Source organism: Mesocricetus auratus, unplaced genomic scaffold (assembly GCF_017639785.1).
Source record: "Mesocricetus auratus isolate SY011 unplaced genomic scaffold, BCM_Maur_2.0 Super-Scaffold_100014, whole genome shotgun sequence".
NCBI classification, from domain to species: domain Eukaryota; kingdom Metazoa; phylum Chordata; class Mammalia; order Rodentia; family Cricetidae; genus Mesocricetus; species Mesocricetus auratus.
In genome coordinates, this window is record NW_024429197.1 from 1,534,495 (window position 1) to 1,552,069 (window position 17,575).

The 17,575-nt window shown below is 50.6% G+C and overlaps 1 protein-coding gene across 10 annotated transcripts in view; it reads left to right on the forward strand.

Moving 5' to 3' along the window:
- Fhad1 (forkhead associated phosphopeptide binding domain 1) overlaps positions 1 to 17,575 on the forward strand; it is a 114,945-nt gene that overhangs the window by 41,521 nt on the left and 55,849 nt on the right. For 9 of the 10 annotated variants that reach the window (XM_040757481.1, XM_040757482.1, XM_040757483.1 and 6 more), the window contains exons 9-14: positions 1,742 to 1,831; positions 2,262 to 2,366; positions 6,431 to 6,538; positions 9,099 to 9,182; positions 10,260 to 10,412; positions 12,790 to 12,985. In XM_040757481.1, the coding sequence (XP_040613415.1) occupies positions 1,742 to 1,831; positions 2,262 to 2,366; positions 6,431 to 6,538; positions 9,099 to 9,182; positions 10,260 to 10,412; positions 12,790 to 12,985 (736 nt within the window). The remainder of the gene's footprint in view (positions 1 to 1,741; positions 1,832 to 2,261; positions 2,367 to 6,430; positions 6,539 to 9,098; positions 9,183 to 10,259; positions 10,413 to 12,789; positions 12,986 to 17,575) is intronic. The other variant, XM_040757484.1, reaches the window with a different exon arrangement.

Here is a 17,575-nt window from a genome sequence, read left to right on the forward strand (position 1 = left end):
GGGCACTCGCTTCCTTAGAAGTTATATGGCATCTCTTTGACTCCACCTACTACAGCCTTTCTCTATCCATGTTTGGATTTCCTGCCTGGCTACATCCTGCTTGTCCATTGGCTGAAACAGCTTTATTCATCAACCAATAGGAGAAACATATATTCCCAGCATACAGAAGGACATCCCCCATCAGCCAAGTTCCCTGCCGCTTTTCTTTCCTAAGATTTATTTTCTTTTTAATTATGTGTGTCTGTTCATGGGTGTGTGCTTGGGAGTGCAGTACCTGTGGGAGCCAGAAGAGGGCACAAGATTCCCCTGGAGCTGGAGTTAGGGTGTTTATGAGCTGCCATGTGGGTGCTGGGAATTGAACCTGGGTCCTCTGGAAGAACAGCCAGTGCCCTTCACCACTGAGCCATCTCTCTAGCCCCCTCCCTGTAGCTTTTCAAAGAAGAGTGAACACGGGGCTCAGAATTAACATGATGCAGATTCTAACTCATAAACATGTCCATGCTGTTCATATGGTATATGTCTGTAATCTAGCACAGGAAGACCAAGAGTTCAAGGCCAGCCTGGGCTACATAAGACTGTTTCCAAAAGGTATTAGGAGGATGGAGAGGCAAAGTACCTGCTGTGCAACCATGAGTACATAAATTGGGGTGACAGTCACATGGTACCCTCAGGAAGCCGAAGACAAACAGGAAGTGAGGCTGGGCTGTCAAATCTCAAAGCCCACCCCCACTGACACACTCCCAGCAGAAAGATCCCACTGCCTGAAGGTTCTACAACCTTTCAGAACAGTACCACCTGCTGGGAACCACCTATTCAAACACACGAGCCAATGGAGGACGTTTTACGTTCAAACCATCACACAGAACATGGTGAGAGGGCCTTAAGCCTTCAGATTCACTGATGGGATCTGGCTACGGGCTTTCGAGTGCACTCTGCTATAGTTTCATTTCTGTTGCTGAGATAAAATGCCTAACCCCTCTCCTCACCCGCCCCCCCAAAAAAGAAAAAAAGCAACTCAGGAAAAGAAAGGATTTACTGACTCTGTCTTACAATTCTAGGCTATAGCTCATCACTGAAGGAAGTCAAGGCAGGGCTTGCAGCATCATGTCCACAGACGAGGCAGAGCGAGAATAACCCCACAGACCCCTGCTTTCTCCTCTCTCACACTGCTCCGGACCCCCTGCCCAGGGAATGGCGCCACCCACAGTGGACTGGGTCTTCCTACATCAATGGCGAATCGCAACAGTCCCCCATAGTCATGCGTGTAGGCCAACCTGATGTAGATAATTCCTCACACTATTCCCAGGTGACTCTATTTTGTGTTGAGTTGACAGCTAAAACTGAACAGATTCTTAGGTGGGATCTCACCTCCTCATGCTCCCGCCGCCTGCCGCCCAGTCCCCCCTCCAAAGGGAGTGTTGCATTCCCCTGCCGTGTGGTCAGGACCTAAGAAGTGACAAGATGCATTCCCTAGAGCCACCCCGTTCCCAGTGGCATCCCACACATGCCCCTTTCCCCAGCTCTTCAAAGATGGGTTTCTCTCGCGATTCGGATTGCTGGCTTCTGAAAGGGAATCTAGATCTCAGATCTTGAGAGAGGCAGGAACCCGGAGCCTCTGACGCTGTCTCCCTTGCTAACCGTGGGTGTGCGATTGGAAAGTGCTCTCGGGGCCTGCTGGGCCGGGGAAGGCCCTCCCCCAGACACCCCCACACCACCAGCCTCGGCATCTCTCTCTCCTCAGTGTTCAGTGCTGAAAGAAGAGCTGAGGAAGGAGGAGGCCCAGAAGGAGAGCAGGGAGGCCCGGGAGAAGGAGTTGAAACTCTGCAGAAGCGTGAGTTGAGATGTCCTCATCTGGGAAGCGCGCCTCTGAGAGCCTGAGCTTGACATTCATGGTGGGACCCGCAGCCCTCCCCCAAAACATGAAGTTCTGACTCTGGGCTGTTTGGAGGAAGCCATGGAGCTCTCTCCGGGGTTCTCTGACCAGCTGGCTCTTTCTCGTGGGTTTCCTCTGGAGCAGAGCAGGGGCACGGATGGGGACAGGAGGCTACACCTGCTGCGGCAATAAAAGTTCATTCAAGTTCCCTGCCCTGGACCTATGCTCACCTAAACCTAAGTTTCTCCATCTCGAGTATGGTCACAGCCATAGGCAGCGTTGTGACACCTTAGTGAACCCCAAGAATAAGGGAGTCCTTCCATTTAGGGGGTAACTCTCGCCACGCCCAGGGAAACTTAACTTCTCTGTGGTTGGGTTTTATTTCCAGCAAATGCAAGACATGGAGAAAGAAGTGAAGAAGCTCAGAGAGGAACTGAAGAAGAACTGTTCCAATCAGAATGCCATCTCCAAGACGCTACGAGAAAAGAGTAAGGTGCGTGGTTCAGGGAAGCTTGTGACCACGACCACGGGAGACAGGGCGCTCAGGGTGCAGCATTCCGCTCAGCCGCACAGCGCCCCCGTGTGGCCGATGCCCGCATCTGCCGCTGCTCACAACGGGAGAAAGTACCCCTGAGCAGGATCCGCAGAATAACTCACCCCTCCTGCAGATCCTAGCAGGTCTGGGGAGATGGCTCAGATCCTAACAGGTCTGGGGAGCGGCTGCTGTGCAAGCATGGAGAGCTGAGTTTAGATCCCCAGAAATAATCTGGAAGAATCAATGAGCTCCAGATTCAGTGAGAAACTGTCTCAGAAAATAATAATAAGAGTAAAGAGCAATAAACACACTCAGAATCAGCCAAAATCCCACGGCTGTGGGAGGGGCTCATGAGGCCCCCTCCCCTAGCTGAGGAGTTATTGGCAATTGAGGACTGCTGGGGGAGAAGAGTCAGTTTTCTTCAAGGATGCAAGCCCTGAGATCCTGCCCATGCCCCAGCAGGTGGCCCCACAGCCATGCATGTATTGGCAGCGCTAAATAGCCTCAGTGGGGTTTTCAAAAGAGCACATAAAGTTGGGAGGGGAAAGACGGCCCCGCGATTATGAGCACTGGGCGATTATGAACACTGGCTGCTCCAGCAGAGGACCGGACTCCCGTTCCCAGCACCCACACGGTGCTCACAGCCATCTGTAATTCCTGTTCCAAGGGATCCGACACCTTCTTGTCGGCATACACAGGAAAATTCATTCATATAAAACAAGAAAAAAATAAAGGAGGGGTAGGGATAGGGAAGGAACTGGAGAGAAGGGAATAGGGGCGTGGATTTGATCAACATACATTGTATCTGTGCCTAAAATTCAAACAATAAAAAGAAAATGCGATTGGAAGGAAAGAAAAGAAAAGAAACCCCTGGCCTCCACTCACACCGGTGTGTGAGTCCACCCATATGTACATGTGAGTCCAGGTGCCCTTGGAAGCCAGAGGAGGTGTCCGGTCTCCTGGGCCACAGTTACATGTGGTGGTGAGCCGCCTGACATGACTGCTGAGATCTGAACTCACCAGGCAATTCAGGTACCTGCCCTCATGTGCATACACACACATAAAATTAATATTTTAAATGGCAGTGGCCAGAAAACCTACCTGTGAAATTTGGCCAGAAAAGAATGCATCCAGAAAATAATGATTCCAAGATAATGAAAATGGAAACATTTGGAAATGTGCTCAATGGACTTCACTATACAAAATATCTTTTCAGTGAAAATGGGTTGACTTTGGCTTATCTCCTCATCAAAATCATTGTAGTCATGGTAACAGAACCCAGCTGCTTTCTGGTCCATACATTCTCCTCTATATAAGGCTTTTACACACATTCTAGGATGTTTTCCATTGTTACTCAGAACCTAGTCTTTTCCAATGCTCACTGTTATTTCTTCCTGGGCATATGGGGTAATTGGGGTTATTTTCTGATATCTAAATATATGAGGATTTCTTGACTACCTTTTGCTTATTGGTTTCTAGATTGATTACACTATATACAAGGGTCTTATTCTAGGTGATTTTAGCCCCCTGGGATTGACTGAGGTTTTCTTGGTGGTCTGCATGTTGTCTATGCTTGCTTCACATGTGCCTATAAGAAGAACATACATTCTGCAGAAAACACAGTGTTCTGCATGTGCCTCTTAGGTCAAGTTTGACCATTGTGATGGTCAGCTTTAAACTGTTGATTTGCCAGCTCCTAGGATCACCAGAAAAGAGAACCTTAGTTGAGGGATTATCTAGATTTGGCTAGTCTGCGGGGGTTGTCTTGATTGTTAATTGTTATGGGAAGAACCAGCCAGCCCACTGTGGGTGACACCATTCCCTAGGTTGGTCCCTGAACTGCACAGAAAGAGGGAAATGTGCTAGAGAGATGGCTCAGAGGTAAAGAGTGCTTGTTGCTCTCTCAGAGGACCTGGGTTTAACTCCTAGCACCTCTATCAGGAGGCTCACAACCACATTACTATGAGACGGCATTATGTAATCAGGTTTTCCTTGCCTTTTTTTTTTTTTGAGATTCCCTTTCCCTTTGACTCACAGCTAATGTGCAACAACTTTTCCTGGGGTGAGCTCATTTTCCTTACCCTGTTCACCTTCCTGCGGGCTTCTTGCATCCTAGACTTGCTGGCTTTATTTGGTTTGGCTTGGTTCTTCCTTAAGTTTGGAGCTTGGACTGTGTCCTGGATGCAGAGAAGAGTTACTGGAAGGCTGTGGCCCAGCATCGACTGGGTTTGTGACTAGTTACGATGGTGGAGAGAGGGCTGCGTCTGGCACTGTGGCGGGCACACTCTGTCTTCTCACTCAGCCCACTCTGAGATCTCTGGAAGCCGTTGTGGCCACGTGACAGATGAGGGACTGAGCGCTGAGGAGGCATCTCAGTGCAGAACAGCTCGTGTGAAATCGTGCACTCAGTAAGGGACAAAAACCAAGCCAGAAGCCCCACCCAGGTGTCTCATCACCATGGCACAGCCACTAGCCACGTGTGACTATTGAAACGGAGTCAAAAATCGTTTTAAAATCCTGTCCCTCCATATTCATACTTAAATATAAAATGCTATTTGTAAATTCAATTGAAAATCCACATCTTCCACTGAGCAAGGGTGTAATCCAATGTCCCTAATCACATGACACATATAGCCAGACATGGCCAGTGGTCACTGCACCAGACAGCCCAGGTCACCCAGGCCTCATGGAAGGAAGCTTCTTCAGACACTGTTGATCACATCTGGGTGACTCTCAGCAGTGCCCTGGAGAATGCACTAGAAGAAACTGAACTGAAGGAAAGGAGACCCTGAATCTCAGGCCAAAGAACCCAGTGCCCAGCCTGAGGCTGTGTGCAGGGTAGGGACCTGATAAGCCTCTTAGGATTAAATGCACCCCTAAGTACCCCCCCCTGTACCAGTGATGGGAGGCCAGGGCGGAGCTGAGCTGTGGCTAAGGCGGGCTCTGGGGCTTTGGGCTGGGGAGCAGGAAGAGCCATGAAGACCAAAGCTATGAGCAGGCTTCCCGAGCAAGCTTCTAAGAGTCTCTTTGCTGCCCCCACAGAGCTTTGAAGAGAGTTCTGATGGATTTGGGATGTATGGTATTGCTGTATCCCTCTCCAGACCCCAATAAGAGGCTTGTGAGACTACGTCACCATGAAACCCCTTCCCTTTGAAGGACAGCCCCCCCTCCATGCCACTAGATCCAAGGTCCCCGTGGAAGGGGAAGGAGCTGACGTGGGAGAGGGCAAGAGAGGGTAACGAGGAATAAGTGTGCTCAGAATGCATTGTATACACGAATGAACATGCCATCATGTTCTACTGATTTGAAAAAAAAAAAGTGTGACTAGAGATGCAGCCATGTCCCACAATGGTCAGCAGAGGGCAGAATTGAGCACTCTCGGGCTTACAGAGAGGGAGTAAGTAGCCATGCATCTGTCCCCATCCCTTATAAATACCTGCTGCAAGGCCCAGGTTTTTTGTTTTGTTTTGTTTTGTCTTCAAATTCTTGCTTGGATGGCCTCGTGTGGTCCCCACTGGTGATGTGGTCAGGAAATTATTCCTAATAACAGTATTTACCAAGCCCCCTGTGGACAGGTTACTTGGGGTTCAGAATAATGGGTAGTTTATCTTCCAGCTTTATAAGTGGCAACACACCCTAACACACATACCATGGCAACTCCAAATACTCTTCACCCCACAGTAACCCTTCGAGGCAGTCCTGGTAACACCCCACCCCCGGGGAACACTGACTCATAGACCAGCAAAATAACTCTCTGAGGTCACATGACTTATTAGGGGCTGCGCTCGGAGTCAAGCCTGGGGTAGGGCTAGCATGGATGTACCCAGGGTGTAAAGCCTGGCCCTTGGCCCCAGGGGACAGGGCCTTGTAAGCCTGCTTCCACACCTTACTCACATGGGCTGCGGCTATCCCTGTGTCCTCCGGACCCCCCCCCACGGCCATTGGTTATCCTGGAGGGCCCCCCCAGAAGGCCTCATGACCACATTAGTGGCAGACAGCACCTGCTTTCATCATTGTTTCAGGTGGAAGAGAAGCTTCAGGAAGATTCCAGAAGGAAATTGCTTCAGCTGCAAGAAATGGGGAACAGAGAGACCCTCATTAAAACCAATTTGGAAAGGGCAGTAGGCCAGGTAGGAGCACCCCACAGCCCTCCTTGACGGGCCATATGCCCCCGGGGGTCTCCTACACCCAGGCAGCCAAGTTTGGTGTCAGGGTGTGGTGGGGTGGAGTGGGGTATGGTGCCTAAGGTAAGAAGTCAGGGCCATTCCAGCCATCCTCTGCTGAGCAGCTCTCACTCCAGGGGCGTGCTGCGACCCAAGACCCTGGCCAGGCAGCCAACCCCGCCCCGATCCCCTGTCCTGTATCCACCACCCCACCCAGTCTCCCTCTCTGGGGTGTTTCTAGAACTTTCTGCAGATATTTTCAGTTGCTGATATTTACCCTGGTCTTTCTCCTCCCAGAGCCCCCAGGAAATTCATGGTGGCCTTAAGGAAATTTTTTTTTAATAAGTAAGCCATGAGTGTCCAAAGTCCACACCAGACAGAGAAGATCCTGGGCATGAGAGAGCCTTTGCCTAGCTGGCAAGAAAGCTGTCTTCCATTGCTCTGGTCCAAGTTGGCCGATGGGCCTTCCACTGCACATGGCCCACTGTGAAAGTTATAAAATGTCCCCAGACTTTACCAAGGGCTTGGGGAGAGCCAATGAAAAGCCAAGAGCAGAGGCCTAAGCCACCCGGGACAGCCACCCAGAATTCTCTGTGGGAAACTCTCCTGACGCCACCCCTGGCTGCAGACAGGCTTTGTGTTCTGAGGTGTTCGTGCTGCTGTGTCTGGGAAGGGGGTCTACTGTAGCCCTTAGCCGGGTCTCAGAAGGGCTGGGAGCCACCCCCAAAAGGCTAAGAACCATAACTCTGTTGTCCAGCACCAAGTCCAAACATTTACCATCATCCAAGCTGGTGTGCAGCCGGGGCTTGGTCCCCTCACACAGGACACTCCGTTCAATGATGCTAATCTCTGGACAGCTGCTAAATAAAGCCCCTCGTCAAATAACCCGTCACACCTGTGATTTCTCTAGTAGGCCCTTGTCCCATCACTCAGAATTGCCAGCCTGGGACACTGGGCTGCCCCCTCATCCCTGCCCCCAATACACCTGACATAAGGGCACGACCTGTTACTAGAACTTCCTGTCCCAGCTGGTCCCTCGGCCCTTGAGCCCCGATTGAACACACAGACACTATATTAATTATGAAGCTGTTGGCCGATGACTAGAGCTTCTTATTGGCTAGCTCTGTCTTAATTATTAGCCCATTTCGGTCAATCCATGTGTTGCCACGAGGCTGTGGCTTACCCGGTAATGCCCTGGCATGTTGTTATTCCTCTGGCACCATGACAACTCTGGTGAGAGTCTGCCTACCTTTCCCAGAATTCTTCTCATCTCCTAGCCCCGCCTATCTTCCTGCCCCATTGCCCAAACTGTTTTACTCACCAACCAATGAGAGAAGCATATGTTCAGGAGGACATCCCATCAATGGTCTGTGCTCCTTGCCTAAAGGCCTTCACTTCAGCTCCAAGCTGGGTCAGCTAAAGGATCCTGAGACTGCTCCATGTATAGATTCCAGGGGGCGGGAATCCGTCTTCCTCCTTCCTTCAGTCTTCTCACTGCCCTTATCTCAAGGCCCTGCCCCTCTGACATCACCTCAGCACCCAGCCCACTGCCCAAGCACCTGTCACCGTGTCCCTCTCACCGTAGACAGTCACTCCCATGGACAGTCCTCCAGTGGCACCAGGGGACCCTTACATGCAGAGCTCCCCCACACCACCAACTTCTTGGCCAGCTTGACCCCTCCTTTGATCAGGAAAGCTTGGAGCTCCTGGCTTGAAGGTCTTTGGTACTGCTACTGTATCTGGCTTACTGGAGTCCGGAGGTCTATGAACTCCTTGACTCTGGCTTCAGCTGGTGACCCTCCACGTCCCCTTGGGGATGTATGTTAGTCTATAATACCCACATCTGTCCAGTGGACCAGAGATGGAGGTCACGGGCTGCCGTGGGAGTAAATTCTTAACCAGGGTTCTTAGCTTCTACTTCCTGATGGAGTCAGAGGCACCTTAGGCTTGGGATTCTCTAGGCTCTGACTTTACATGCAGGGTGATCGCCCCCACCCAAAGCTGAAAACTCCAGCCCATGGGAGGTACATCTCTAAATTTCCATTATCTGAGGGCCCATTCTGTGCCTGCACTGCTCTGACTCTAGGGACATAGAAATGAATTACAAGGGACAGAGGCTTTGGGACAGTTGATGTCTAAGGCCCCTGGGGACAGAAGTTGCTTTCCCCTCTTGCATCGCCAATGCCGTTACAAATATATTTGGGCTGACAACCTCGGTATTTATTCTACAGCCTAGCAATTATGAGAAGGCACTCCTGGGCCCAGGCTTCCCGTTGGATAAGTGACAGCAAGGAGCTCTTTGGAGGGCCTGAGACATGTGTGCAGGGACCATGTGCCTAGATAGGGCTGGGCACTGAGACATGCTGGAAGCCGGCTGCTCCATTCTGTCTACAGCTCTGCACCCCAGTGATTTGTAACCCTGAATGTAATTCAGGCATGCGACCTGGACCCAGAGGTGGGGATGCCACCTCAGCCTTGCCTCTGTCTCAACAACCCCCGCTGACCTGTCACCCCCTTTGTGCCACAGCTAGAGCACTTCAGGAGCCAGGTCATCAAAGCCACTTTCGGAAGAGCAAAGCCGTTCCATGACAAGCCTGTCACCGACCAGCAGGTTAGTGTGGCTCTCCGGCCACGTGACTCCTTCGCTTCTGTCTCGGGGGGGATCTGGATGCCAGAGCCTAAGAACATATGCTTCTGTTTTTGTTAGTGACACATATTTTTCACACTGTTGCTACACCATAAAGATTTGTTTTGATTTGAGGGGATTTCCTGGCTTTTGAAGTAAAAGCTGGTTAAACTCCCTTGAAATGTTACTTTGGAAATCAAGTCCGGCCAGGCAGACTCACGTCTGGTGACCAGACACACTGATAGTCTGTGAGCAGAGGGGTGCCTTGGCTTCGGGCCACACACTCTGGTTGATCCCTTCCAAAGGGGAAGATAACTTCAACAGTGTGGACAGGCCTCTGTGCTGCCTGCCTTGTTATCTTTCTCAGCCCTTTGTGGCCAAGAGCAGATAAGAAGCCAGAAGTGGAGACACAGCTCAGTGGGTAAAGTGCTTGCCTTGCAAGCGTGAGGACCCGAGTTCAATCCCTGAAACACAAATAAAGCACAAAGATCTGTGTGGTGTGATAGTACATGCTTGTCGCCCCAAAGCTAGGGAGGCAAGCAGATCCCAGGGACTCGGAGTTCTCTCACCAGCCAGTCTTAGCCTACTTGGCAAGTTCTAGGCCAGTGAGATACCCTGTCTTAATAAAACACATGAGGAATGGTAACTAAAGAGTCCTCCAGCCTACACACACACACACACACACACACACACACACACACACACACAATGCGCACTCTCACACATGTACATACACACACAGAAAAACCACATAGAAAAACCACAGGTGGGCAATTCCAGGAAAATCTGGCCTGTGAGGGTACACAGAGCACCTGGTTTAGTGTCAAGTCACTGCTACCAGTGTGGAAGGGTCTGGAACAAATTCAGAGTGACAGTGACAGTACAGGCCTCCAGTTCCTGGGCAATGTGTTTTGGTGACAGAAGGCCTGTTCCTTCAGAGCCAGCCACCATCTCGGGGCCCTTATTCGGACCCACCGAGGCAGGACTTGTGCAACTGTTCAGCTGTCACGGCTTCACAGAGCACGCTGCCCTGAGACACCTCCCTCTCTGTCCTCTGGCCAGCTGATAGAGAGGATCGTCCAGGTCACTGAGGACAACCTCAGCTTCCAGCAGAGGAAGTGGACCCTGCAGAAGGAGACTCACCTGAGCAACTCCAAGCAGGAGGAGACCGAGGAGAACATGGAGAAACTGAGGACACTGCTGAGCAACTGCCAGGTAGCCTCTAACCTCACAGGCTGCCAGCCCGCTACCCCCAGGCAGCCAGCCCGCCACCCCCAGGCAGCCAGCAGCCAGCCCGCCACCCCCACCCATCCCGCTTGTCGAGAAATCGGCCTCATTTCTGGGTCAGGCTGGGGAGAAATATTCTCCTTTAAATCCACCCTTGGTTCAAAAGTGCCTCCCAGGAAAAGTTGATATGGCCAGAAAAGATAGCTGAATGTTTTCAGGTGGTGTGCCCTGCAAAAATATTAAGAGAAAGAATGTCCCCCGCATTGAACACGTACAGATTCCTTTTCTCTATTAAACTCAAAATAAAGCTCGGTCAGTAATGTGCTTGCAGTACAAGCATGAGGACCCGAGTTCGAATCCTTAGCATCCACATTAAAAAGCTGGGCAGCACATGCCTGTAGCCCTAGTGCTGGGGGAAGCTGGTGCAGAAAGATCCTGGGGGTTTGATTGACCCAATCTAGCCAAATAGGCTAGCTCTAGGTTCAGTGAGAAACACTGTTGTTTAAGGGGGAAAAAAAAGCAGGCAGGGAACGTGTAGCTAAAGCCCTGCATGCATGAAGCCCGGGGTTTGATCCACATGAAACTGGCCATTGCCAAGGCAGGCCTGTAATCCAAGTACTTGGAGCGGGGAGTGGGGAAGGGTCTGAGATCAAATTCAATTCTCAGTTACCCAACAAGGTTGAGGCCAGCCTGGGTTTCGTGACACACCAAAAACTTCCCCACAGCAAGATACAGAGAGTGGTTGAGGAAGACCCAGACATTGACCTCTGGTCTGCACACACACACCCCAAAAGTCAGCCATGTACCTGAGAGGTTTTGAGTTTGTTCAGGGTGGGCCGTTTGCTTTTGTACAAGGGATGGAAGCTCCGGCCTCAGGCACAGTGGGCGAGTACTGTACCATCGAACTACAGCTCCCCTCAGACATTTTTCTTGTCATGTCTCTCCTAGCACGTACATTGTGCTGGGTGTCGCAAGCTGCCTAGAAGCCATTTAAAGTAGACAGAAGGATGTGTGCAGGTTGTATACAAATGCCACGCCCCTTATTAAGGGGTTTGACCTTCCCCAGATTTTGGCATCAGTGGGGAACTAATTAATTCCTCACAGATAGAAGGAGATGACTGTACCAACTCTGGGAAGTCCCCAGCTCTGGAATTTAAAAAGAGAGAGGGAGAGAAACCACAGCTGGGGAAACCGCTCAGTTGGTAAAATGGCTTTTGTGCAAGCATGAGGGTCTGAATTTGAGCCCTAGAACCCGCATAAAAAAGTTGAGCATGGTAGTGTGTCCTGTGATCCCAGCACGGTGGAGACAGATGTATTCATGGGGCTCGCTGGCCAGCCAGCTACCCTACCCAACGACAGCTCCTAGCTCAGAAAACAAAGTGAATGGCTCTTGAGAAACCACACCTGAGAGTCAGACCTCCATACCCATGTACACACACACACACACACACACACACACACACACACACACACACACACACACACACACGAGAAAGAGACAGAGATGCCTCTGTTCAAAATCTTCACTTTTGGCCCCGCAGTGAAAGCTATTTTCAGCTCCTTGCCTTCCCCTCTAGAAAAGGCGAAACGAAGGTCCAGATGCCCCCTGGTGCCCCCACCCTGAGCATGTCAGAACACGCAGCTGCTTCTGCTTTCTCCTGCAATCAGAAGTTACTATTTAGGGAGTTTGTGCAAATGTTGACTCGTCAGCACTCTTTCAAACAAGTCAGGAAACCGTACTTTCTGTCCAGCGTGTGCGTTGATCTTGACAGGAATTCTGATGACTCCAAGTAGCCAGATTTGGGCCTCACGTCAGACAGATTGACGCAGCAATTTGGCATTATACAGCCTAAAAAGGAGATCCCTGTGTCTATCAAAAGAGTGGCTGGGGATATGGCTCAGTGGGTAAGAGTGCTCATTGTGCAAGCTTGAAGACCTGAGTTCAAACCCTCAGCACCCATGTAAGATAGACAGGCATGGCTGAAAGAGCCCATAACCCAGGACTGGGGGGGGGGGGCAAAGATAGGCGAGCGATCCCAAGAGCTCACTGACTAGTCAGCCTAGCTGAAATAGTGAGCTGACGGTTCACTGAGAGGCACTGTCTCAAGACAATAAGGTGAGAACAATAGAGAAGGGAACACACACACACACACACACACACACACACACACACACGGCCAAATTAAAGTGGGAGAAAATAAAAGCTGCCAAAAGAAACTGAAGGAAACTAGGACACACCAGGGCATCAATGGGCTGTCATGCCGGTTTCCTGGACAAGTCCAAGATCTCATTCCTCACAGGTCGGTCACCTAAGGGCCATTTATAGATGCTGGGTCCGTCTGCTCATGACCGGTCTATTCTCCAGGCTTGCATGAGAGAATCCTGCAGCAGCAGTGACCTGAAGAAGGAGGTGGGGCTCCTTCAGCACCTGCAGCTCAGCCCACCCGTGTCAGGGCTTCAGAAGGCCGTCCTGGACATCCTGCGAGTGTCCGTGTCCTGGCTAGAGGAAACAGAGCAGTTGCTTAGGGACCTCAACATCCAGCTGTCGGGTTCTGACAAAGGTAACTGGACCCTTTTCTCTCACATGGTTGCATGCGTCTGGGATGAACCCTCCCGAAATAGGACATGGTGATGAGATGACGAGGATTTGTGAATCAGAAGGGCCGGCAAGATGGCTCAGTGGGTAAAGCCTCATGAGCTGAGTTCAATCCCCAGGACTCACGGTGGAAGGAGAGAACCAACTCCAGAAAGTCATCCTATAATCACTACATACAAACATTCACACACAATCAACATAAAATGTAACTGACTTTTTTTAAGTAGAGGGGCTGGGGAGTTGTCTCGGCAGCTAAGAACCCTGGCTGCTCTTGCAGAGGACCCTGGTTTGATTCCTAGCACCCACATGGCAGCTCACAGCCATCTGTAACTCCAGCTCCAGGGAATCCGATGTCTTCTGACCTCCAAAGGCACCAAGCACACACGGCACACAGATTTATATTCAGGCAAAACACTCATATACATAAAACATTGTTTCTTTAGTTGTTTGTTTGGTTTTAAGTATAACCAGATATGGGGGGCACACCTTTAATTCCAGCACTTGGAAGGCAGAGATAGGCAGATTTCTGCGAGTTTGAGGTCAGCCTGGTCTACATAGTATATTATCATTAAAGGTGATGGTAACCATGCTAGGGTCAGGGTGGGGGTGGAGAGAGAAAAGATTCAAGTGTCTTTCGGAAGTGCTGGAATTGAACACAGACAGCAAATGGCAGAAGGTCATCTATATGACTGTTAAGTCTCTGGGATGTTGGATGCAGCCCAGGTTCAAGGGAAAGGATGGCTTCAAGGTGATGCAGAGCACTGGAGGGTGCCTTGTCTGGAAATAGAGACCAGTAATTCATTCCATACACAAAGGGAGCTCTGCCACACTGGGAGAGGTTCATACATGGCTGTGGGAGAGAGAAGGGAGCGAGTGAAAGAGAGGGAAGAAGAGACAGACGGGAGGGGTGAAGGAAGGAAGGAAGAAAGAAGGGTGTGGTAGACAGGAAGGATGGCGGATGGATGGTGGGAAGATGGATGCACAAGTGGATTGTGGGTAGATGAACAGATGAATGGATGGCAGATACATGGAAGGATGGATGATATATGAATGCTAGTGGATGGATGGGTGGATGGATGGATGGATGGATGGATTGGTGGATGGTGGGAAGATGGATGCACAAGTGGATTGTGGGTAGATGAACAGATGAATGGATGCTAGATACATGGAAGGATGGATGATATATGAATGCTAGTGGATGGATGGATGGTGGGAAGATGGATGCACAAGTGGATTGTGGGTAGATGAACAGATGAATGGATGGCAGATACATGGAAGGATGGATGATATATGAATGGTAGTGGATGGATGCATGGATAGATGGATGGATGATTGGTGAATGCATAAATGGCAGGTAGGTGGGTGCATTGTAGATGGATAGATGGATGGCAGATGAATGACGAATGAACAAAGTCATGGACGTGGATGGTATGTAAAAAAAACAATACAGAGTGAGTTCCCAGGGACATGCTCACGGTAGTGCCGACATTTTGGAAATTGTGGCCATTCCTGGAAAAAATGCTGCAAAAAGCCTGCATAAATATGGCATTCATACAGCCATGAATGAGACCAGAGAGATGCTTGCACTCTGATGCTTCAGCCTCCCAGACAGGGTGTCTCCAACGTAATCCATAGGGCAGGATAAAGTTCTTTTTAAAAAAATAAAGCAAAAGTAAGAACAAGCTTAATTTATCTAAGTGTGTCCACAGAAATGAGAGATGAGGGCTGGGTCAGAGGGGTGAGGGAGATGATGTGTCACTCCCCGCCCCAGTGACTCTCCAGCCAGAGTTGCCAGGGGAGGAGTGGTCCCCGCTTCCAGCTGCTTGTCTAGGCTGGGACCAATAAGAAGCAGACCTGATCTTTCCCTCGGTAGCAGTTGCACCAAGCTGTGTGTACACTGTCCCCTCCTCACTCCCAAGACCATTTTTGTCATCACTGTCTGTGTCTGTAAATGGAGCCATCTGTTACTGTAAAGAAATATGGATGGGAAGTTAAGCTGTCGAGGCGGCCGTTCCAGAAAGGCTGAGAAAGACGGGCCTTGGGCAACACTTCTCAGACCCACCATTGTTCTCTCCTGGATCCAGCCCCGAGCTCTGAGCAGCCCTATACTGTGTGTGTGTGTGTGTGTGTGTGTGTGTGTGTGTGTGTGTGTGTGTGTGTGCGTGTGCGCACAGGGATACAGGATGGGAGGTCCCGTGTGTGCGCATGTGTGTGCGCATGTGCAGAGGGATATAGGGGGGTGAGGTCCCCTGATGTGGGCCCCTTTGTGCCGCCTATCCCCCGCTTGCTTTTGGGGGGAGGTGATCTGTGGGTTGCTGGTGAGATGGGGGCTGCTGGCTCTGTGATTACAATGACTTGGGTTCTACAGAGTTGAGAGGAACAGACAAGAGTAATAAGAGGAGCAGTGGGGAAGAGGAAGTGGGTGGCAACGGGGTTTTTCTCTCGGCGTAAGCACTGTTAGATTGAGATCCCCAAAGCCTGAAAGGAACAGGCCAGCTGGAGAGGCCCCTGCTTTCTCCACCCTGCCCCAGCACAGAGCTGTCTGCACAAGGAGAAGAAGAGGGAGGGTGGTGTTGGCGATGATAGCGGTGACGTAGTGATGGAGAAGATGGTGGCGGTGAAGGTGGTGGCGTGTTGTAGGATATCTGACCACACTGTGAACCCTAAGAGTGCATTACTCACTGGATAAAAAACAAAACAAAACTGTTTCTATTTGCTGTGTGGCTCCGCCCTAGCACACACCTTTAATCCAAGAGCTTTCTGATTGACTATTGTAAGCAGGATCAAATAAAGCCAACGATAGGTCAAGAGACAGAACAAGCCACCAGTTCATGGGAAATGACCCTAGAGTTAGGGTTAGGTACTCACTGCTATCCACTAACTCCCAGGAACCTGTGTAGTCCCAGTTCCTGAGGAGAAAGCGGGAATTGTGGGTCATCTGACACCTCCTGGGTAGTTAGCGTGTGCTAAGTGTGTTACTGCTGGGTAGTTAGCATGTGCTAAGTGTGTTACTGCTGGGTAGTTAGCATGTGCTAAGTGTGTTACTGCTGGGGAGTTAGCATGTGCTGTGTTATGGCTGGGTACTTAGCATGTGCTAAGTGTGTTACTGCTGGGTAGTTAGCATGTGCTAAGTGTGTTACTGCTAGGTAGTTAGCATGTGCTAAGTGTGTTACTGCTGGGGAGTTAGCATGTGCTAAGTGTGTTATGGCTGGGTACTTAGCATGTGCTAAGTGTGTTACTGCTGGGGAGTTAGCATGTGCTAAGTGTGTTACTGCTGGGTACTTAGCACTGTGGTTTGTGTTTCACTCCTGGGTATTAAATGCTTGCTAGGTGTTTTATGAGCCATGTGCTTTTGTATCCTCCCTCCAGCCCAGTGAGGCAGGTATTAAAGCTGCCTTTATGTCACTAATGTTGAAAACGGTTATATGGCAGTCGGAACTCACACTGAGATCAGTGTGTTTTCAGTCATGGCCCCCCACTTCCTCTGACGGTCCAGCAGGGCACCAGGTGCCTATATCCTGTAGTATAAACCCTGCTGTGACCACAGGCAGAGACAGAGTGCCACTGTCATTCCTCCGAGTGAGCCTCCTCCCACTCATATTTGAGTCATGCCCTAGTGTCTCAGCCCGATTTCTGTTACTATAGTGGAACAGCTGAGTCTGGACAGCTTATAAAGAAAAGATACCTGCACAGCCCATGCTCCTGAAGGTCCAAGAGCTTGGTGCTCGTATTTAGTGAGGCCTCCCTGCTGTGTCAGTGGCCGAGCTGGCTGCTCACTGGGTCTATGTTTTTACAAAGCTGCAGTGTCCCTTAGGGGCTACGTCTCCAAATACCATGACATATGACTCTGGGGCTTGTTTCAAAGAGAATTTGGCTGAGGCCACAGCACAGCACCAACAACACAGCCCACCCCGCCTTGGACTCTCCTTTGACTCTTCTGCATTTGAGCCTTGGACCCCAGGGTTGGAATTCCAGACCAGCACTCCACTGTGCAGGCAGGTTCCTAGACAATGCTGCATCTCCATTTACCTGTTTGTAAGACGGAAACCTCACTGGTAGGCATAAGGGGTGAATGACCTGCCTGGCCCACAGAGAGCCTTTGCTTAAAAGGAGCCGCCGTATTCAGCATCCTCAGATACTTGGTGACATTATGGTGGCCATCCATCTGTGCCTGGGCAGTGCACACCAGGAGACTGTATCCAGGCCCACCCTACCTCTTCCAGGCAGCGAATTAGCACTTAGTAGGGCCCAGAGACAAAGAGCCTTTTCAAGGCCACCTTAGAGACGTGGCCTTGTGTCCTTCCCTGTCCCAAGTCCCCTTGCGCTCAGAGCCTCACTCGTAACCACCATGCATCTGGCCTTCCTTCCACAACAATGTTCTGAGAGAGACAACTTGCATAGCAAGCAAGTCCCTAAGTCCTGACGTATAACCCCAGAGCAGTCCAGGTTGCCTAGTTTGGGGGAGCCTTGAAGTTGCTGCTCGGCTTCCAGGGAGCACTGCTTCCCATCTGATTGGCAAAGGGAGCACTGGGAAGGCAAGAAGCATCCAAGGGGG